The 24,057-nt window shown below is 40.1% G+C and overlaps 1 protein-coding gene across 3 annotated transcripts in view; it reads left to right on the forward strand.

Moving 5' to 3' along the window:
• RGS6 (regulator of G protein signaling 6) overlaps nt 1–24,057 on the forward strand; it is an 82,057-nt gene that overhangs the window by 45,295 nt on the left and 12,705 nt on the right. For all 3 annotated transcript variants that reach the window (XM_053475664.1, XM_053475665.1, XM_053475666.1), the window contains exons 3-7: nt 4,894–4,993; nt 19,227–19,277; nt 21,041–21,147; nt 22,906–22,957; nt 23,263–23,327. In XM_053475664.1, the coding sequence (XP_053331639.1) occupies nt 4,894–4,993; nt 19,227–19,277; nt 21,041–21,147; nt 22,906–22,957; nt 23,263–23,327 (375 nt within the window). The remainder of the gene's footprint in view (nt 1–4,893; nt 4,994–19,226; nt 19,278–21,040; nt 21,148–22,905; nt 22,958–23,262; nt 23,328–24,057) is intronic.

Genomic DNA, 24,057 nt, shown 5'->3' on the forward strand with positions numbered 1-24,057 from the left:
CTGATAGCATCTGAATGAAGAATAGTTGTTTAATATGGGAACAAACTTAGTTCTACATACTGTGTAACACATCTACTTAAACGTAGATTAAACCTTTATGATTACTTCAATATACATTCTTTAAAGAGATTCTATAGAGAGAGAGAGAGCCTGCTCAATGGTCTGACAATTTTTGCCACTGATTGCATTTACATGGGGGGTCTCAGTAGACCCTTGCCTGTAGCATTCTCATTGTCACTAAGTACATCATGTGAAAGGGGATACGTTAGGCTGAACACATCTCCTGGATGGAAAATAGCTGAGAGGTAGACAAAGGGGGCAAATAAATGCACGTGGGGGATTTTGCTGAATCTACCCCCCCCCCCGGGCATTTGCAAGGAGGACATAATGGAAATTGAGACAAATTAAAATGCATATGATGGCTGGAGTGTACTTTTAATTAGGAAATTGATGATATGTATCATGCGTCAGACAGCTGAGCTATGTTAATGGTCAGTGTCATATTATTAAATGGTGTCTAGACGCACTTTGTTGGCAGCAGTAAGCATTCTGTAACGTAGAATTAAGACCCCCCTCCCCGTTTCATTCTGCATTACATTGCATAACATTGTTTTACATTGGGTTATACCAGTGCATAAGCAAGTCATAGACCGTGCGTCCGCTGTCCATGGTGCTGAACACGGATAATAAGCATTTATTACTAACATAATCCTAATGTATTTACCAGTCCTACAAAGGGTTACTAGAGGCATGAATCCTATCAGCAATTTACAGTTTTTTCACTAATAAAAGGAGAGGAAATCCTATAATATATCGGATTGTCTGAAACATTGTATCGATAGCTGGATAGATGTGCTTTGTAATGGAAAACTGTTCTGTAACGGTGCTTTCCGTAAAGATCATCAGTGCATATTTGTAGAGTGGTAGTAAGAGGACTAGCTAACGAATTGCCCGTGGGTAAAATCATTATGTTACATGAGCAGGAGTATTACAGAACATGCCTAATTAACCCCAATATTGTTCAGCAGTCAAACATGAATGAATGACAAGGAAACCCCTACATGTTTTGCTAACTCTTTGTTGTAGTTTATGACACGTTTCCAAGATATTCGCAGTAATCTATTTTGACCCATCTGCTCGAAGCTCGATGGCCCCTTGGCACAGCGAACATTTGACATCATTTCCTGTACCAGCTGTAAAAGCCATACAGGAAGTAATGGAAAAAATATATAGGTTCTACCATGCTTTTTTTTTCTGCTTGATGTTTGGCAACAAATGGTTAATTACAAAGCTGCCATCAGGAGGGCAACACCTGGTGTACTCTCGCACCTGTTCATATTATTCTCTCACGTTCTATTATATGAATTGTAAAAAAGCACAAATCTTCCATTAAAGGGTTAAATATATCTAATGACTGTAAGGTTAATCTGTGACGGCCGTGGTTTCCCATTCTTTGTCGGTCCCTTTTTGTTCTACTGCTTGACCCTGGCTTACAGTGAAAAGGGGCCCTGGCTGTTTTTGCCAAGGGTGCGCCTATTGCCATTAAAAAAAAAAAAAAAAAAAAGCCGTCTTTGCCGTTACCATGGAAACATCTGCATCTGCCGATGTTTATAGCATGGAAAGGGCTTTCTGCTTGCGCAATCAGTGACTCAATGTTAGGTTATCCAGATCTGCCCCTCCTTCCTCTTTTATCACCTCTTCTGATTTACAAGCCAAGCAGGAATACCTTCTCACGTAATTCAGAGGAAGAGGTATTCACAATGTTACGATACAAGCCAGAGATAACTCATTTATTCTAGGCATTCCTGCAGTAGTTTCATTAAGTCTGTTTTTTTTATTTATTTTTTTTAATTCCATCTGATTTACAGCACCTTCAGCAAATTAAATATTTCATATAGGCATGATTGCGTACAATAATATTTCAAGCTTTGGGCAGATATTCCCATAGATATCGTCAAAATGTTTTTTCTATAAAATATTATATATTATAAAGAATTGGATAGAAGAAATAAACATTCTTGTTAAATATGCTGAGTGATACATTCTCCCAGCAATAAAAAGAGACAGCAGTTTAGTAGGACTAGCCTCCATGGTGCATGGTAGCTTACTAACTCAACCCAAAGACCATGCCTATATCTACCTAAATGTCGGTGTGAACCCCAAAGAGCCGATGGGAGCTAAGTCCTTTCATAGGTATGTACAGTGGGGTAACGGGGTTTAAAACCCATCTCCCCTCACTTGTGTACATTGGCGAGGAGGTCATTCTTATGTCCCACCAGTTTTCCCTGACGAAAGTCTCACCAATTTTCTGCACCAGGGGGCAATTCACGCCAAGTGGCCTTGTACAAAGAGTGAAATAAAAATACATCCAGAATCCCCCCATGAATTTTCAAGGGGTACACCACAAATTTAAAGTGCCCTCTCGGCTATTATTTGCATTAAAGTGATGGCTGGAGTATACCCTTAGGAGTGGGCATCTTAATGTTAAGACATTAATAGTGTGTATTATTCTACACGTTTCTGGACAGGCTGCCCTGAAGAACCAAAGTGTTTAAAACCTAGTTAGTTGTGAACTCCAATTCAATTTAAAAAACTACTTGAATAAGTATAATGAAGTAAGTGGCAAATTCAATTGCAGAAGTCGCATTCCCCCCCCCACCAAAAAAGTCCTTCATTTGGATTCTTAATTTTCTCAACATCGAGGTGCTTTCAGTAATCAGATCAGTTGCATGCCGTATGAAATGCGAAGCTAATTACATCTCATCTATGTCTCTGTGGATCTTACAAATTGTAGAAAGATAGTGTCGGCGTCAAGACTTAGCAAAATTAATTTCAGCCATCCATGAAAAGATGTGAAAATGATTAATAGCCAACAGTCAAAGGATCACGTTGCAGTCTGACTTTTTAGTGTGTGTGTGTGTGTGTATGTGTATGTGTGTGTGTATGTGTATGTGTGTGTATATATATATATATATATATATATATTATATATATATATATATATATATATTATATATATATATATATATATTATATATATATATATATATATATATTTGCAGTCACTGTCTTGTTGAGGCTCATTTCAAAAGAACTTTTTGTATTATTCAAAATTAATAGTTGAAGAAAGAAAAACAAATTGTCTTTCTGGTGAGCTACTGAATTGTATTAAAATGTTCCGTATTCTTTGCCCATTCTATGCAAAGACAGACGAAATATATTAGTGTATCCCGTAATAAAGATGTTACTGTACAATCTCATAATAAACAGTTTATCCCATTCCACGGCATTTAGAAAAGAGTGAGTATTACTCAAATAATAAAAATAACGGCCTTGGATTAAAGTTTTCATTGCGGCTGGTATCCATCGTGATGTTTAGGGCTGTAGAACACCGCAATACACGCTTACCCGGCAAACATTCTGAGCTCCTGGAAAAGAGGGGCATGAAGGATAAAAGAGGGGTAGAGGGATTGGGTCGCTGATGGGTGAGCATCTTGAAAAAACATTCTACTTTATATTAATTTATGCAATGTTCAAGGGAGGGCCTGGTTGGTCAGTGATTTTATTCTGGTTATTGACACAGTATAAATTCATGTGATGTAAAAACCCCAAAATAGTACTATGTTCGCAATGGAAAGAAAAGTAAATTAGGTAAAATGACACTTTGAAATAAGTCTATAATTACCAGATTTGGCTAAAAAAAATATTTAATAATTTTTCCATATTTTAAATAAATTTATATCAACACTACATAAGCAGTGCTATATTAGATAAGCTTTTTAGGTTCTGTTTCCATCCCAATCTTATGCTAGTCCCCAATTCTCCCCAATTTCACCACAGAATTTAATAATTTATTAAACGGGGAAATATTTATATAATATTTTTTTTTATCATTAGATATTTTTAGTTCTATTTGTTTTAATGTCTTAATAGCCTTCTCATCTTCCTATTTTCCTCCAAATTCTAAACTACATTTGCTCACAACATAGCTGCCAGATGTCTAGGTCTTGGATAGTTATTTTGACCCTAATTTCAAAGCCACAGCATGTGGTCTGATGAATTATATATTCCGTCTTTAGCTGCGAACCGGTGCACTTCATCTCCCGATAGTGCTGCCTGTACACACTGAAATTAATTTTAAATGACAAAAAAAAGCTATTTTTTCTTAAGCTAAGGCCACCTGCTCGTTTTCCTATAAAGGCATGTAGTAGTCTGTTTTTTTTTTAATGCATTTATTATCTAATCAGTGTCTCTTTACCCATTCATGTACAGAAATCCCTGTACGTATACACGAGCATGTTATCCATCAGACAGTCAGAATACGTATACAAGAGAGCGTGTGTTTTAATATATAAATATATTTATGTCTTTATATATTGCCATAAAGAGTCATAACTATTTTTTTTTTTTTTAACAGTTACTTGGTCGTCACTTGTTGTTATTGAATTGGCTCGGCTGGCAAAAGTTAAGATTTAGTGTTTTAATAAAATGGTTAGGTCTTATCGATTTCCATGCTCTGGCTTCAGAACATTGTCTTCTTTGGGATGATTCCACTAAAGCTGTTGAAAAAGCACAGTCCACAACATGCTTTTCCAAATACTTTATTCTCGAACGGTAAATAGGATTATTAGTAACACATATATCCGGTAGAAGCAGAAGCAAAAAGTAGTTTTGGAGGTATAGTAACCCCCTGTTTGCGATATCAAGATGCACTGGTAAAAAAAATAATAATAAACAGAACTGTTGGAATCACGAAAAGTGGCAGGTTATTTGGTATGGACACAAAGGAAGGAATTTGGAATAACAAGGTTTATTTATATTATTGTAGCTCTGGTATTAATAATAATGTTAAAGATTTCTAAAGAATAAACGCATATGTATTCTTCTTTCTAGATTGAAGATATCATCACACGGATGCAAGATGATAAAGCTGGAGGGGTGCCCATCCGAACCGTAAAAAGCTTCCTGTCTAAAATCCCCAGCGTGGTAACAGGTAACAACATGAAATATATACATTAGCCATCAACAAAATGTTATTCTGCTCCACAATGATCGGAAGAGCCGACATCAAAGGATCAAAGATTGCTATGAAAGCGTACTGGCTGCAAATCAGTTACTCCCCGGGGTAACTTTGGGATTACCCAGCGATGTAGTCTGGCCTAAAACCAGGGGACAGATCAGGACCCCCCGTTGTGCCACTGCCCAATGGGACAGTTACTGGAGACATCTCTTCTCCCTGGCCTGCCAGATTGCTCGTTGGAGGCTTGGTACAGGCCTCCGTAGGCACAGGGTGCTGGGATATGACATCATAGGCAAAGGTTTTGAGGTAGGCAAGGTTTTCTGTGACTCAAAGACTCTGTTAGTGGCTTATCCAAGGGTTTCCATCTCCCTAGGCACTTAATAGCATTGGAGAGGACCTGGTTGTGGCGCCCCCTCCAGGCAGCCTCCGTGGCTGCCTGTAACGTTGTGCTGGCCCTGCTCGTTTCCACTAATGTATTTTGCCCTGGCTATTGAAGTACATTTACTAATTGGGCTAATATATATTTTTAATATTCTCAAAAAAAAAAAAATATAATGAAGACAACAGCAATCTCTCTGATTTTAGCCAAGGAGTTTGTTCTTTTTTTATTTTATTCATATATGAATATATGAAGCGCGAATGCCAATTCTTCACATTCTATCGCTGTGCTTGCACCACGTCGGCTGGGAAAGACCTTCCTCGAAATAGCACTGGGGGAAAATATAAGCAGGAACGAGGATCGCAGGCTGCCTAGTTTACATGCTGATTTCCGAGGCACCAAACTGCAGCCTTCTTTGTTACCCAATTAATTCTGCTTGAGCTACATGCTGTCACGGGGACGTGTTCCAACAGATAATAGCAGTGGTGTTGCTTGCGGAATGTCAAAATATCGAGTGTTAAACTAGACGATGATACATTAACATTTCATTTATTTTAGTTGGTTCTTAAAATTGTACATTCGCAAAAAAGAACAGAACAAAAGGCAGCGTCTCGGCCTCTAATTCTAATTTTATGGTACGGCGCACATCCCACCTCCGCAGCAGCTATGGTTTCAACCACATTGCATCTCCGTAATCCTACGATACAGGAATGTGGCTTTGACCCATTTACAGTAGCTCTGCTATGTAAATGCTGCCTGCACATGAATACGTCTCCTTAAAGGGGACAGAAAATCAAATACAAGCTAATGGTAGCTAAGCATTAAAGATCATAAACCTATCATCTAAACATTTTTGTTAAATAAAATAAAAAATCCATTTTAGAAAATCTAAGGATTTCAGCAGGAAAATATATATATATATATAGTATATAAAGGATACTGTTTAAAACATGCTGTTAATGATGACCCCCCACCTATTTTTTTAGATTTTTAAACTATTAAATTTGATGTTAGAATAACTATTTTTATAATAAAAAAATATATATTTGAGAAATAGGTATGATTTAGAGAATTCCGTTATTAGAAGGCATAAATAGATTCATAAAAAGCCTCAACTGTGATATTTTCCTCGAGACCCAGATATAATTTTTTTTTTAAAAAAAGGTGATAATTTCATTAAAGTATTAATGACGACATGTTAAAAAAAAATCTTTCAAAACTGAAATATATACCGTATTTGCTCGATTATAAGACGACCCCGATTATAAGACGACCCCCCAAAATCAAAATATTAATTTAGGAAAAAAACAAAAAGCCTGAATATAAGACGACCCTATAGGAAAAAAGTTTTACCAGTAAATATTAATTCATGTAAATTATTTTTTCATGTTTAATAAAAGCTATGATTGAGAAAAATATATTTTTTAAATTTCCTTTTATTTGCCAACCTGCCCCCCCCAGTTATGCCACTCTGCCCCCAGAAATGCTTTATACCCCCCTATTTGCCACTCTGCCCCATGATATGCCTTATACCCCTATATGCCACTCTGGCATATAGGGAGTTAAAAGGCATATCATGGGGCTGAGTGGCATATAGGGGGTTAAAATGCATTTCTGGAGGTATATAGGCATATCATGGGGCTGAGTGGCATATAGGGGGTTAAAATGCATTTCTGGAGGTCCAGAAATGCATTTTAACCCCCTATATGCCACTCAGCCCCATGATATGCCTTTTAACCCAGCATGTACTGGCTGCCTTGGCTTGATAGGAGTGTGATTGCTGTTAGCAGTTTGATATATATATATCAAACTGCTAACAGCAATCACACTCCTATCAAGCCAAGGCAGCCAGTACATGCTGGAACCTGGGGATGATAGTAGTGGGATTACAGCCTCCCTATGCCATGCTACAACCCCCACCCCCCTTACACATCCATGCTATCACACACAAACACATTTAAATACTCATTCATTCCATTAATCACACATACTTCACACATTAAACACACATTAATCACACATACTTACCCAAAAACCCTCCCCCACCCCCTTACCTGAACTGCAGATCTCTCACTCGAAGACTTCTGCAGGGGACCGGCTGTAGAGCAACTTCTCTGGCCCCGCCCCCAGAGGAGGGAGGGGGAGATAGAGCTCTGTGAGGACGCTGCAAGCTTCCTGTCCTCCTGCTTCTAACAGAAGAGACGCTGCTCGCGACCGGTAAGCAGCATGGCCCCAGCAGACATTTTTTGGGGGGTCTGAGAAGACGACCCCGATTATAAGACGAGGGGTATTTTTCAGAGCATTTGCTCTGGAAAAAACCTCGTCTTATAATCGAGCAAATACGGTATATATATATAAAAGTATAAAAATCTTAATGTATCAACAAATCAACAATGTATATGATTTAATAATAAAATGTCAACTATGTAACGATGTAGCAACTATGTAACAACGCCATTCCACCAAGACCCATTAATTTGTCTCTCTACCATATCTACCATAGCAAATAAACCATATTATGTGTTTTTTTTTTTTATTTTGCAGAGAGGGTGGTAGATAAATGGGACATCCTTCCACCAGAAGGGGTAGAGGTTAATACAGTGAATTAAATTGGTGGACTGAAAACAAGTCAATTCCTAGTATCTACAAATTGCATAAGGTATCTTTTTCAGGAGCCAAGGGGTGCTCAGAGATGTAATTAGCATGACTGATGCTTAACATCTTCCTCGTTCGCCTTGTCTCAAGTATATTAATTAAGGGGATTAAAGTCTCAAACCTTAGTGCCAATGCCGCAGTGGGCATCTGGTCACGTGATATGTCCTTAGCAACAATGCCATTATGTTTTAATCCCCAAGAGTGAAATCTTGAATGAGGGAAAGATCTTCCATTCAGATTCTCAATGGCATAGAAGCTCCCATACAGATGATGGCCCAGAGCGCACCGAGATCTGGGATTCCACAGAATCCCACTTTACCTCCTTGGTATTCGAGTAAGGCAAACAGGCGGTCATGTCCCAATCCCACCCACTTCTTGGGCCAGTCCTACCGCTCTGCGCCTTTTACCACAACCCTCAAGCCAGGTTTCCTAATGTCCCGTCCACTTCTGGGTCCACCTCTGCCCCTTTCCTCCCCTTGCCACCCTCCCAAACATACGTGCCCCGTTTTGGACAAATATATACACACGTCTACTTATCAACCTTATCTGGATCATACAGATTTTAATAGCCAAACCCGAGGGGCTAGCATTTTATGCATTCCTACTAGCGCTGCTATAATCTCCATAAATTGCCATACAACATTTCGCAACTCAATTAGCACTTAATTGGGAACATTCCCACACGAACAGATCTTTCTGCGCGTACAGTACGCGACAGGCATGTGTGATCTAGAACAGGTTTGTTTAAGGATATCTGAACTAACATATCTTTCTGGTAATCCACATGTTTTTAGTAACGCAACGTTTTCATAGGATTATTTGATTAATGAAGAAAATTGAACGTTTTCCGGTATAAAAGAAAAATATGACTTATTTTCCCCCGGTAACACCCAGTCTAACCAATACTGGTGTTAATAAGTTGAGTCCGCACAAACATTACAAACATCTTCTATTGATTATATTCATACAGTGCCTTCAGCTAATATTGATTAATTTACCAGTTTTGGTAAATACGAGCAAAGGCAGCTGTGAAATTTTGTAACATTTGCATCTTTTTCTTAAAAAAAGACAAAAATACTCTGTTCTCATGGATATCTAACAATTGCAAAGACCGCCAAACCGGTCAGACACAGCTCTGAGTCTTTTCCTATAATGAGGTTGGAGAATACACGGCGATGGAGCTGACACTATTCCTCCATACAGAATCTCTCCAGAAGCTTCACATTTCAAGGTAGATGCTGGTGAACTCTTCTCGTCCGTTCACCCCACAGGTTTTCTGTGGTGTTCACGTCAGGGGACCGGGACGACCATGGCAGGGCCTCGATTTTATGGGTCGTAAAGGTTCTTTGTATTGATTTTGATGCATGCTTTGGCTCGTTGTGCTGCTGGAAGATCCTTCCATGGTCCATTTAAAGCTTTCTGGCAGGTGTTCATGTAATATGTGTTGATATTCGATAGTGTCGGAGAACTTCCGAGCACTTCTATACCTTGGGGTTCCAACTGTATCCTGATCGGCCAGTGAGAAATCGCACACACAGACAAAAGTGTTTGTATAATAGATTCCTGTTTATTGTGACACATTATGGATATATTTATAAAATCATACCGGAAATAACGCCCTATCCTAAACCAATCATAATATATAAAATAGTTCTATGCCCTTATTAGTAAACATATTTACACAACTAATAGCGAAGAAGGTCAGGATGATGTATCCAGACAAACCTTGTGCTTAGTATCCAAACAGTTATCAGTAGTTAGTGGAAATATTCTGTTCAGGAGAACAGAATATGGGACATAGATCATCCTGTATTCTTCCACAGTCCCCCCTTTTGTGAGTAAGCTGACCGCCGGACAGAATATATTCAGGAATACTAGTTACCCCTGCAGGACTTGTATTACATCTTCACCACTAATTTCCCGTCCGGATGCAGCCACCTCACAACTACTTCTAATCTGCTTGCAAAAAGCGGTTTCATACCTTATCTAGTATATTATTACTTATCTCTACAGATATTCGAGCAAATTGTTAAAAAAAATAGGTATACTCTGAATACAACAGCATAAACATATACTTCTACCTACTATAGCAATTAAACCACTTAAAGTCTTTACCCATCACCAATTGGGCAACCATGCAAACAGCCAATCCCATCATCCCTGATCTGCATCTTGTTTTCATGCATCTTGGATCAAATTTCTGAGGGATTCTATATGGTATTGTACGGATTTAGAATGGTCAGTCAAATTGAAACGGAGGTAAAATTGGATTGTAATTTGAGACTAACCTCTGGTAGAGATTCTTGGCCGTTAGAGCCATCCTCTTCACAGTGTGTTGAGACAGTATAGACACACGTCCTCTTCCAGGTTGATTCATAACAATTCCAGTCGACTGGAACTTGGCTCATATTTAACAAGGGTGCCAATATTCGTGGAGGGCACTGTATATATTATACACACACACACACCCAGTGGAATTCAGTAAACAAGACAAGGGAATTTAACATGCATTTGTTTGGCATACACCTCCTGAATCAAAGATAAGACCAAGGGCTGATCAAGGTCGGAATCAGGAAAAACGGGCAGACTAGATGGGCCGGATGGGTCTGATCCTTCCTCAAGTTCTTTGTTTCTATATTTCATTCATACATAAATCTGAAAAAAGGCTATGCATGTCAACATAATAAATGTATACACCCAAGCTAGCAAAAACATTCCATTACTGACTATAGCACCACTTTTACTGCACCACACCAGCTATTTACCAAAACCATGTTATTTATACCCAAATACCCTTCCTATATTCCTTCACATTTCATAAACACTGATGCTTCCAGCGAGATTGGCTACACCCTCCATGTCTTCTAGGATCGCATCACCGTCATCGCCTAATGTCACCTCCAATTTTTTTTTTGTTATTTTGTTTACCTTCTCTAGATCAAAAGATTCTGTTATCCTGGCTGATTTATCACCCTTTTGTGCTCCTCTGTGAAATGTATTCTATTGCTGTAGGGAAGCGCTGTGTTTGTTCCTCTGGTTTTATCTTGTGGGAGGATAAGGCAATTCCAATGACGACGTTACTGACATTTGAGAAATCACTTTTGTTTAGTACGGAGTAATCGGCACTGACCATGGATGCAAATAGCACCTGGGAGTGTATATATATATATGCATGATATTTACATTATATATATATATATATATATATATATATTTACATTATATATATATATATATATATATAAATAGATAGGCAGGGCCGGCCCTATAATGGGGCAGACTGGGGCAATTGTCCCAGGCGGCACTTTAGAAGGGGCGGCACTTTGCCGCCCCAAGCGCTTTTTTTTTTTTTTTTTTTTGAAGCGGAGGAGAGAGAGGGGGCACTGAGTGGTTTTCGCTTACCCGCTCGGCGCCCCTCTCTCTCTCTCCTCTGCGGCGAGTCTCCCTGTTCGGTCCCGGTGCCGGCTTGTAATGCAGAGCGCCGGAAGTGACGTCAATTTCCGGCGCTCAGCATTACAAGCCGGCACCGTGGCAGAGCAGGGAGACTCGCCGCAGGACTGTTTAAAGGTAAGTACCGGGGGGGGGGGGGTCGTAGATTATGGCATCGGCGAAGTTTAAAATGCCGCCCCCCAGCGTCGCCGGGGGGGGGCGGCGTTTTAAACTTCGCCCCAGGCGGCATTAAGTCTTCGGCCGGCCCTGTAGATAGGTGTCACAAAAAATCAACTAGAAATCTGTGTTGGATGATCACCCCAAAATTTAGTAGGAAATGTTTTTTGTTCCCTGTAGAAAACTTGTTAGATATCCAAATATGCATGTATCATCTGGAAATATACCAGATGATACTTTTATATTTTGAAATATATATATATATATATATATATATATATATAAAAATTTTTAGGAAAATTACATATTTGACATCCCAGGGGTCCCCATACACAGATTTAGAGCCCCTCTCCTAAATTAAAATAGAAATTAATATTAAAAATACATTGCAGTTGGATCATGTGTGAGACAGGACTCATTTTAGCAATGCCCCATTAAATCATGGCATCCTTTAATTAGCCGGTCATTGGGCAGCTCCCTGGTGTGACTTATGAGAAGTTTGGCCCTCACTGGCTTGGCGTAAAGTCCCATCTATCTGTGCCAGTGACTGGTTAGAAACAGCTACAAGGGCACTATTAGGATAGTTAATTTGCTAAGCAGTGAGCAAGAGTGCCCTGATAATCATTCTTAATACAAGTGTCTGGGCCACGGGAGTTATTGGTACCAGCTGCCTGCTGGAGAACAAAGTAAAACTTAAGTTCTGCTTAAGAACCTCTTAAGGATGTATGTAGATTTGCTAGTTTGCCACCTTTTCCAACAGACCTCAGCTTTCTTGCGTGAAAAGGTTTACTGCTCTCTAATTATCTCTATAAGTTATACGTGGCTTTCATAGATGAATTTAGTTGACTAAATGCTGTGAAGGCAACCGTGTTTTGCTTAACATTTACTAAGAGCCAAGCTGAGATTAGCCAAATTAAAGTGAGGGAAAAATCTGAGTTGCCTCAAAGAATGCGTTGGAATTGGGCCTCTATAGCCACGTTGTCATGGGTTCTTATGTTGCACGTGGCTTGGAGGTCATCCTTCCAGTGCATTTCTAACGACGACCCTGTCCATTGCTTGGACTTCCTTTGTTACTTTCTTGAAAATCGTTGTAAATGCCCAGATACCCATACATAACAGAAATGCCCTGGAGCGAGGCATGTGGCTTTGAAATAATTTCCACTACGGACTGGACCTTTCCATACCCCAATGTATAATTGCTATGAAACACCTGCCATGGTTCCCACCAGGCTTGTTTCTCATCACCTTTTGTCCAAAACCCTATCTTCTTTGTCTTTGTGCCATATTCTTTTCCTTTCCTCTTTTCTACACATTTCCACGTCCATGCCTTGAAGGATGTGGACATGTACCCAGAGGAAAACTAGCAATTACAAGCATAAGATATTTCCTAGTGTCACAGAATACCCAGGAGAACACATGGGTTGCATGAAACGAAAGTGATCCGAGTGCAGCTTGCTTTTGACAGCTTTATCTACCAAGATAAAGGTAATAGGACATAAGGGGTGCGTTAAAACACGTAGTGTATAAATAGTCTTCAAAATGTTCACTCCTTCCCTCTGTCATTCTAAGAGCAGCATAAAAATAAACGCACTGGAACAGATCCATACACATGCCTTGCGCAGGGCGCTGAAACCCATGCCATCTTCCATCACGTCAACGCCAACTCTTGTGCTTTGACTTTGCACATCTGCGATGGAGCGTCAGAGGTGGAAGTGCTAGATACAGAAGAAGCTTTAAATAACTCTTTGCATCTGTGACCTTTCGGTGGCTGTTTATAAGAGTTGTGTATTGTACTTACGCATGTACGCAGTAATAAAAAGAAAAATCATTTATATCCGTTTATAAAGAGAGGTTGGGCCGGGAAAGCTGTGGCACTGGCATCAGCTCGGAAGCACCAACTCTGCTCAAAGGCTATGGATAGTTTTAATAATTAATGACACTTCTTCAGCGTAGCTTCTGGCCATGCTAAGAAGTCGGAAGAGATTTGGAATTATGGCTCGGGTTATGGAAAACGTTTGCCATATTGGTTATCACTATGATCACTGTGAACTTCAGGGTGCCCGACTATACATCATACATAGAGATATTGGCCTCAAGAACTTCATAGAGTAAGATACATAATATCAGATTAATGGATGTTAATTAAGATGTTAATGTGCAATATTCTGTCCTTATTATCCCCTTCTTTCATCACTTGTAAGCAAAACTGTGCTCACTGAATATGCAAGTTGTGGACGTAGTGATAATCCCTTATCTGCCGAAGATTATGCTGAGAAATGATGGCGTAATTAGGAACATTTTAATCATCGCAACAACAGAAGTACCTATTCTGCATCAAATCTACAAAAAAAAACCTTAAGCAGCTTTTAACTAAAGATACCAACATGTGAGTACAAATGTCGCTTTAGTGAGCTAGATAAACCACAAGGGCTTTATTTTGGGGAAGAAAAAAAATGACTTTCATTTCCAAAATTGCCCAGGTTCCTCCAAGGAGAGAAAAAAATCCATTAATTTATTCAAGGGGTCAGGGGGTTAGAGGAGTAAATAAACTCATATGAAAAAATGCCGCTTCCTCTGCCCGGAAAAAGAGCAAAGTGACCCGGAGTCTCCAGGAAGCAGCACTTCACCCGGAGACTCCGGGTCAAACCTGTTACTGAATAGTAGAGATGATCATTTTCTGATTTTTTTTTTTTTATCAGGCATTTGGACAACCCCCTGAGAGTTAGTGAAATGCCCTTTTTTGTATCTCTCTCTCTATGGGAAGTCACATAATAATTAAGCAAGTTAAAAAGTTTAATTTCGCATATTGGCAAAACACTGGCACAACCCAGCAAGGAGAGTTTGTGCCGTAACTTTCTTACTCACCGCTGATTTTTTTTTGTTGATTTTTCTTTTTAACATCTACACTTTTAACCGATTGACCTTTCTCCAGTAAATAAAACCCTCTTGTGTGTAACAAACTTCACTGATCCTGTCTCTCAGATTTGGAAATCATTCATTTTATGAAGAAAAAAAACCAATATGCTGTGCCTAAGCACCTTCGGCAATCTAGGGCACACATGAACACATTTTGACGTGCGCGCTAGACTGCAGGGCCAAATACAGTGTCTGCTGAACTCAAAATACGCCGTGAACACTGAATAAACAATGATTACCTAGCATTGGGCTCGCATCATAAAGACAAAGAGATGATATCACAACAGTGCTCATGTATAGTGAGCAGAACGGCAAGTGACATCACTGCTTCTTAAGTGTACCCACCATCGGAGGATATTGTTAATGACAATATCAGTTGCAAAAATTCTAGTACAGATGAGTATTCTGCATATTTTGTTCCTCTACAAGCACAGAAAAATCCATTTCAGGAAGAGCTGAAGTTCCCCGGGACTGGCGAGCCAATCCATACCCTGACCCAGCACATAGGCGATTGATGTGAGCCTGTTAAGTACACGTTCCCACACACACACGGTACACGTCTCTTAATTGATATGAAAATGTATCATCATCAGTTTAAGACAATTGTCAATATACAGTTCCGTAGTATTACCAGAGATAATGGTTAAAAAATATATATATCTAAAAATCAATGTCCGTGTTAAATGCTGACAGTGCTTCCTGTAATATAATATTACAATATTTCGCTACGTACCAGAACAATAGCCTTCTGGTCTTGTTCACGGTTGTTTTTGTAAAATGGAGCTCAATATGCTGAAGACACATTTTCATACCCTCATAACAGTCTCCTGTTGGGTCTCCAAGGCAAACCCAGCCCAGTAGCCTTTCAAATACTCGGGTTGTTTTTTTAAGCATAGATAGTAACGGACCTGCCGATAAGGATATACTGAGAAGACCTCAGCCATGTCCTCCAACATTTCAAATGGACCAAGTGGGACACTTCTCTTCTAAATGGTCTGGCTAGAATCAGGGTTTGGGGGGAATGCATTACTGAGAACTGAATGAATAAGTCCCTCTGGATTATCAGCATGTGCAGGCAGGTACTGTATTCGAGAGAGATTCATTGGGCACACACATCCATCGTATGGTTTTCTGGCTTACGCTCTGCGTCCTAACAAGCATCTACGGGTGGATTGTCAACTTTCTGAAGACATTATCCATTTGCTGCTGTAGATTTCACCTCGTGTAAAGTGAAAACGCAATTTCATAGCACCTCCAGAAACCTTCCAGGGGACGTTTTATCTATGTATGTATGCATGTATGTATGTATGTTGGCATCGGAGCAGACTGTTATCAGATGCCAGAGATGGCTATTTGGAATTCCGAAACGCAAAGCTGTAAAGTCTCTGGAATCTCATTGACGTCTATTCACGACTGCTTCATAACTTGCTGGTGAAACAGCAACCTGGTGAACTTACTTAGCCCTACCATAAGTTAAGCCTCGTCCTCTTCGTGGTGTGCACCCTTCCCGATGAGTGGGATGATGGCGAACCATCCTTTTCTGGCTAATCTGGCTCAGCAGCCGGGCCTGAGGTCTTACTGTGCCGCTCCTTGGCTCGTGATCCATCACAGCCACCTTGACCACCACTGCCTTTGCTGCGAGTACTGGTAGTAAAGTCAGTGTTGAGATTGTGGAACGTGGCACTGGTCTTTAAGACAACTTCTCTTGGACACCCAGCATTATTTATCTGTGTTCTATATTCTTTGTTACCATGTTTTTTGTTGATTTGTTTGATCACGAGCCATAATACCCACTATAGTAGGTCACTCTTCTTATTCTACATTGAGTACTATGATGCACACGAGCCTCATGCTACAGAACACTGTATATTCTTTTTAATATTTTTTGCCTGCAAGTTAGAATTCCGGGTCAGTGAATCTTTTCATATAACATTGTCTTGGAAGCGTGTACAAGAATAGAACAGGTTGTAAAAACCCTAAACAATTAAGTGAAATTTGCTTTTAATTCAGAGAAGAGTTATAAAGCTCCCAGCCGTTGACCCAAAGTTAACCGCCCCGTACGTTGGCACGTAATAAATAAAGGTCAATAATAATACTTATAAAACGCACTCACGTGTCTATTCCCCGGAGGCGACCCGGACAAACCGAAAAAAGAGAAGAAAATCCTTTTTGAAAGCTTCTCATGCTTAACTATTCATAGCTTTGTTTTTTCTTAAACCTCGTGGGATCTCGTTGCACGGAGCCTTCATTGTAGAATCGGTGGCTGTCGCAAAAAAAGAGAGAATAAAATCTTTATTGTCAAAAGTTTGTAATTTAGAATATAAAATACGAGAGAATATTTTGCTAAAGTATACTGAAAATGTTAGACTGCAGAAGTATGTGTACTTTCACCAAAGTAAAGCGGATTTGAATTTATCAAATATTTAAAGGGACACTCCAGCCATTAGATGTGCTTTAATGTATATGATAGATTTCATTATATATACACACACACATACACAATAAACACAAAGCCTAAAATTGAGCTTTCTCCATAATGCTTTCTAACTATTAGCCTTTTAAACTTAAACTAGTGAAAACAGCATGGCATCGGAACACAGGAGTGATGGGAGTGATAAAGGGGCCATCGGAACACAAGAGTGATAAAAGGGCCATTTGAATAGAGGAGTGATGGGAGTGATAAAGGGGCCATTGGAACAGAGGAGTGATGGGAGTGATAAAGGGGCCATTGGAGCACAGGAGTGATAAAGGGGCCATTGGAACACAGGAGTGATGGGAGTGATAAAGGGGCCATTGGAGCACAGGAGTGATGGGAGTGATAAGGGGGCCATTGGAACACAGGAGTGATGGGAGTGATAAAGGAGCCATTGGAACACAGGAGTGATGGGAGTGATAAAGGAGCCATTGGAACACAGGAGTGATGGGAGTGATAAAGGGGCCATTGGAGCACAGGAGTGATGGGAGTGATACAGGGGGCCATTGGAACACAGGAGTGATGGGAGTGATACAGGGGGCCATTGGAACACAGGAGTGATGGGAGTGATAAGGGGCCATTGGAACACAGGAGCGATGGGAGTGATAAAGGGGCCATTGGAACTCAGAACATGCCTTTGAACACATTCCATTACAATAGTCATATATAGCATTAACCCCATCTGTGCTGGAGTTCTGACCCATTTCATGTTATTTTAACGGACAAAATGATTATCTTTCATAAACAAGGACTTTTCTAAGTGACCCCAAACCCATGTATGTGGATTAAGTCTTCTGGCCTTTTTAACTGCCTCATTATGACCCAGTCTCCCCACTCTTTGGACATGTATGTTTCACACTTGTAGCATGTTTTCTCCAGGCGTGATACAATGTATACATATCCCCACAGCCAGATTTTTTTGTTGATAAACACATTGCACTGCTATCAACTCACAACAACTACTAAAGCGCTTAGTATTGTTTATTTCATGTAACACTTTACAGTTTGTTAACATTTTGGTTCTTTCACAGAATATTTTGCCTCTTTGCAGATAATTTAATTATTAAACAGATCATTGAATAAGAAATGTAAGCTTTGGAAACAATATTGCAGGCCTAATGGCACCTGTAGACAAGCCACTGTTATTGCCCCCTATTATTTATTACTACATTATAATATTCACATATTAAATATAGTTAATGGTAGCAGACACTAGTTGCCCTTGCTCATCTACCTGTATTAGCTCGCTTAAAGGGCATTTCACAGAGCAGGCAGCCTCTCTAATGACTGAACCAGGTACACCCTGTCTCACCTCATGCTTCAAACAGGAAGGGCGCCTGGAACTAACCATTTTAAATGGGGGGTGAGGGCAAGGTGAAAGCGTATCTGCACCTGGGGGTGGTTGGGTCCTCGTTGGCCCTAGTAATACCTCCAGCTGACAGTGTAAAGGTGTGCACCTGTTGCCCCTTTTTGGTATCATTATTACTGAATAATATCATGTGGCCAACATTTTAGGTTTATTGCCGTCATGTTTTGCTGCTAAAAAAAACACTGGGCTGGGCAGTTTTAACCCCTTAAGGACAATGGGCGGTCCCTAAACCCATTGAAAACAATGCATTTTGACATTAAGGGGTTAAAAAGTGTGATTACTCAAATATGATTATTTTTAATAAAAATAAAAAAGAAAAAGAAAACACCCTGAGATCTATGAGTGGGGGGGGCTGTTATTGAACACCTGCATGCGCAGAAAGTGCTCTTGCTGCTTTTGACAGGGGTGCTTTCCTTCTGCTGATTGGCTGGGGAATCACAGCAACATTGTAACGAAAACAACAAATCATAATAAAGTATTTACATACAAACATAAAAGTTGATGGCTGATCAGACCCATTCACCCACATCTAGTGTCCCCATTCTTCCTGCTGTAAAGACTCAGACCTTAATCTGTCCTTGGTCTCGTCTTAGATTCAGGAGTATTAAGCTCTACCACTTCTGCTGGGAGACTGTTCCATTTATCTACTTCCCTCTCAAAAGTACTTTAATCTACACCTATCATTGGTGAGGCTGTTTGTGGCAGTAGATCTCTTCAATTAGTGCATACCAAAGAGTTATCGTTAAAAACGTTTGCCTGATTATGATCACTTTTATATCCAATGCTTTATTTACGATTGTTTTTTTAGGGGCAGACATTGTGCAGTGGCTGATGAAGAACCTCAACGTTGAAGATCCAGGTAATCAACCCTTTTAGATACACTTCTCAGTAATTTGTAAACACCAGGGGTTTATTCACTAAAGCAGGATTTTCCCAGCATGCTGAAGATTTCTATTCCCATGTATATGGCATGTATTTGCTAGTGTTGCATGTGTCAGATGTCACACCATATAGCATAATAAAAACAAATATTTGAAACCAGCTGTCAGACACAGAGGGGCTTGAACATGTGACCATAAGCTTGGTAGTTTTCGTACTTATTGGTTTCGCCACCAGGAGAATCAGTGGCTGGTGCGGCTCCGGTTTCCCTCATGTGTCTGTTACGTGTGTTAGACTCCCCCCACACCTGTGCCTCGTCAGGGTATTTAAAGAGCCTTTAAATACCAGGTGTACTCCCAACAGCTCTTGCTTGATCTTCAGGTGCGTGGTGCGTGGCTTTCCCTCACGCACACTTGGGTCTGGTGGCGACTCACCCCCCCCCCCCTCATGCAAACTTGGGTCTGGTGGCGGTTCACCCCCTTGCGCACACTTGGACACTTGGGTCTGGTGGCGATTCACCCCCCCCCCTCATGCACACTTGGGTCTGGTGGCGATTCACCCCCCCCCCTCGCGCACACTTGGGTCTGGTGGCGGTTCACACCCCCCCTCACGCACACTTGGGTTTGGTGGCGGTTCACACCCCCCTTCACGCACACTTGGGTTTGGTGGCGGTTCACCCCCCCCCCCTCGCGCACACTTGGGTCTGGTGGCGGTTCACCCCCCCTCACGCACGCTTGGGTCTGGTGGAATTAAGCAGGATATGTTATATAATCACATGGGTCATAAGGTGGGTGCCTCTGGTGCATGGCACAGATGTCCCGGCGCTATACAAGCAAGGCTACATGAGTGACTTAAGAGTGACTGAGTGAGCTGCACAAAGGGAGTGAAAGGAGTAGTGAACATGCCGAAATACTCCTTGTCGCAGCTTTTAGATTGCAAGCTCTTCTGTGTGAAGCCCTCTTCACTTTACGTTATCTGAGCATACATAGGGCTGTATATCTTCCAGTACTTTCTCATGATTAATATATCATTATTAGTCTCCATCTTTTACCTTAATTCACCCCACTTATGTTTTTCTAATGACTCCCAGTCTTAAAGATCCATTAGTCTGTATTTGCTGAGCTGCTGATATTGTAGCAAAAGCCCTGTCCATCTATACAACGTATACATTATAGGGAAATATCGCGCAGTCATTAGATCTATAGCTGCATGTCTACAAAAATCAATGTGAAGATGGTTGGTGGCATCCTTCCAGCTAATTGATGGATGGAGCTGCTGCTGCTTCAATTCTAGATATATACATAGATGATGATGATGACTTATGTCAGTTTTAAGTAGCTGGCTTCCTTTGAGCGCTTTTTACTTTATACTAGTTGATGGTACGTTAGGGTGCTAGTAAACCAATATGTGGTGCGGGCCTTTAATTGACAACTTAATTGGTGGACAAGTGTTTTTTGTAATTTTTTTGCTGGCATTGCACACACATTCTGGAAGCTTGTTCTATAAATGTCTGACTGATATGAGCACTTGGGGCTGTTGGCACAGAGGTAGGTAGGCAGATGCTAGAACCGTTCCTTTAAGATGTTGCGGGACAAGCCGAACGCACGAAGGGATATAATTGCAAGGTGAGGAAATGTCACAAGCGCCAACCTAGCACATGAATACATTGTATCGTTTAACCGCTTTGTCTTTTCTTTCTTGTTTGGATCAAACAAGGCCATTGATTAGGCTTCTTTCTTTCAGTGGAAGCAATACATTTAGGAAGCCTTATAGCAGCCCAGGGATACATCTTCCCAATATCAGATCATGTGCTCACGCTGAAGGACGATGGCACCTTTTATCGGTTTCAGGTATGTTGGTCTTGGGATCGCTCCTTGACGAGCAATCTGAAATCCATGACTAAAGAATAATCCTTCTAGCTTTTTTATTTATTTTTTCTTCATTAGCTCGCCATGGAGGTCTACCAATTAGGGCAAGAGAACCTGTCCAATCTTTACCTCCCGCCCTGTAACCTCAAGGGCTTCTAAGCCATTGTAAACCAGTTGGCTGTCCTTAATCTTGCACAATGTTTCAGCTTCAACATCTTATTTTTGTTTATTGTATGTGTCTTAATTTCAGACACAGACATGCAATCTCTCTCCATTATATGTTCCTTAAGAATATCCCCCTTCTATTCTAGTTTATGTGCAGTCCAGGTTTCTGTGAATACAATAAATCTATAATATATTGCATACAAATAATGTACATTAATATTAAGCATCCACTGTGAAATAGCATTTAATTAAAGTGTAAGTAGGGGTCAGACGAGGGCTGAATTTGCCTCAATAGCGTTCGGAGATTTTCACACCACGACAGCCCCAGGCATCCTCTAACATCCCACGACGACACATTTGTGTCCTCTTTATTTATTTATAGGTATTTTTAAGGTTACTCCAGGCATACAAAATGCCGTTTCCTTTAGTAAATCAAATAAAGCATGTGATATAGACACAAAGTCTGATTTGATGCCTATTAAAGCACACGGCATACATATTCCCTTTAACGTTTAGAAACTTATCATTGGTGCCATTTAGGGAATGTCTTAATAGGAACTTGAGTTGTGATGTTGCTTTCTTAATCAAATGCTGGATAATGTGGTCAAAGGTATACATAGTCCTACAGCCTGACTTCAAGATGGTCATGGTCTTCCTTCCGCTTGGCAAGTCCCGAGTCTGTACCTCCCCACCTGCTCTCCTGTACAATAGAGCCCCAGTAGCGTAATAACACTTGAGTTCCTCAAGTAATATCTTTAAGTTCTAGAGATTGTTGGTCTACCACCACCATGCTACTGGCTTCCTTCTAGATGTATATCCCTCCTGGGCATTTCTATGTACATAGTCTTCCAATGCTTGATGGACTTTGGCTTGCCAGAATCGGTTTCCTCTTATATATATTTATATATATCTCCTATATGTAAAGAACTTAAATTAATATGAAAAATGTCAAGCTCCTCTATAAAGGTTCTTAAAGTAATTTTTCACTCAAGTTCATAAATAGCAATTTTTAAAAAAACCTTTCAAGAAAGGAACAAATGCTTCCTTCCACATATCTAATGACTTCTTTGCTAGTTAATTTGATTGAAGGTTATGAGTAGAAATTAAAGAATAGGCAGCGATAAGTACTTAAGGAGAATACATTTATCAAAGATGCTTAACTTTGAAAATATCCAAGATCTTAAATTCTTTAATGAATGGAGACATTAGTGATTGGTAAATTTAAACGGGTAGTGCGGAAGTCACAAATCTTTGGGGAGTATTGGTCAGTCTGGCCCGGCAGGTGTCCAAGTTACTAACTTCAATAGACCTTTCCAGATGCAACCTAAACTGACCGCCGGGGGCCATAAAGCTTTTGTAATTTATTTACTATGTTGGGCTAAAAATATCAATCAAGGCAACTAATAAGCAGATGTCTGAAATGCTGAGGCTCCCAACAATCGGGTGTGGGAAAGCCTTCATGTTCATAATGTCCATCCCGATAGGAAACAAGTCAACTTTACAGTCTTATGGTATGGACTAGTCTTTCCTCTTAGAAGTAAAATGGACTTGTTTTGGTTTTTCTCTCTTTTCTAGGCACCCTATTTTTGGCCTTCAAACTGCTGGGAACCAGAAAACACAGACTATGGTAAGAAAGGAGTTGCTAAACTCTATATATATTAAAAAAACCCGAATTCATGCATTTTACCATTGACACCCACACATCGCTCCATTGAGAGAGGCAGGATTTAAACTTTCGTTACAGAAAGCTCAATGGTGTCGTACCAGAGTCCACTTCTTTGGACATGAGGTATCTTGTCCTGAACGCCAGAACTCCCACCAATGTCAAGGAAATACAGTTACCAATAACATTGGCTAGCCATATAGATAGGAACACAAGATTTAGTTAAACAGATGCCAGGTGTAACTAATATTTAACTATTCTCTTTTCAGCTATTTATCTATGCAAGAGGACCATGCAGAACAAAGCAAGACTGGAGCTAGCAGATTATGAAGCCGTAGGTATACCGAGATCACAGCCTGTGGCAAGAAGCCGAATCCGTGCTCTTTGAACGTTACCGACAGAAACCATTAAGGGTTTTATTATTTTTAACTTTCTTTACGCAAATGTATGTGCGCCCAGAACTGCCCTTTCTGAAATATTGTGTTCTTTGCTGTTCTATCGTACCTAAAAGTTCTCTAGGTTAAACCATTCTGTTAAAGCTTTTTGGATCTTTGCATTTTTGGATATGCGTTCCATGTAATTGTACACAATGGTTGAGAATTGGAATGCTCCAGGGGATGGATAGCTATTGTTTAATTTTGAGTAATTGGTCTCAAATATCTCTAAAGCTTATTTTAAAGGGCCGATATATAGAGGTAAGTAAATTGGGACTATTGTGTATGTCATTTAGTAGACCTCTGTGGGTTCTCTTGTCCACTCAAACTGGTAGGAAATCCTTAACATTTGGTGTCTAGGCATGATACTTCCTAGTACTTTGGAGATGTCTGTAGTATAATGTGCAGTGTGTTTATACTGTAGGTACAGGTTGGTTCTCCTCTATATTAAAGACAGAACATTGTCAAGTACATCCTTCTGGTTAATTTTTCTACATGTGCCATATAACTAAGGCGATCAAATACCCCCCAAGAATAGTAAACTTTTACTAGAGCAAGAATAAAACTAATTATATTCTCATATCCCAACAATTTCATATATTTTTGTTTTCCCCTTTACTTAAATGCCAG

Source organism: Spea bombifrons, chromosome 9 (assembly GCF_027358695.1).
Source record: "Spea bombifrons isolate aSpeBom1 chromosome 9, aSpeBom1.2.pri, whole genome shotgun sequence".
In the NCBI taxonomy this organism is placed as follows: Eukaryota; Metazoa; Chordata; class Amphibia; order Anura; family Pelobatidae; genus Spea; species Spea bombifrons.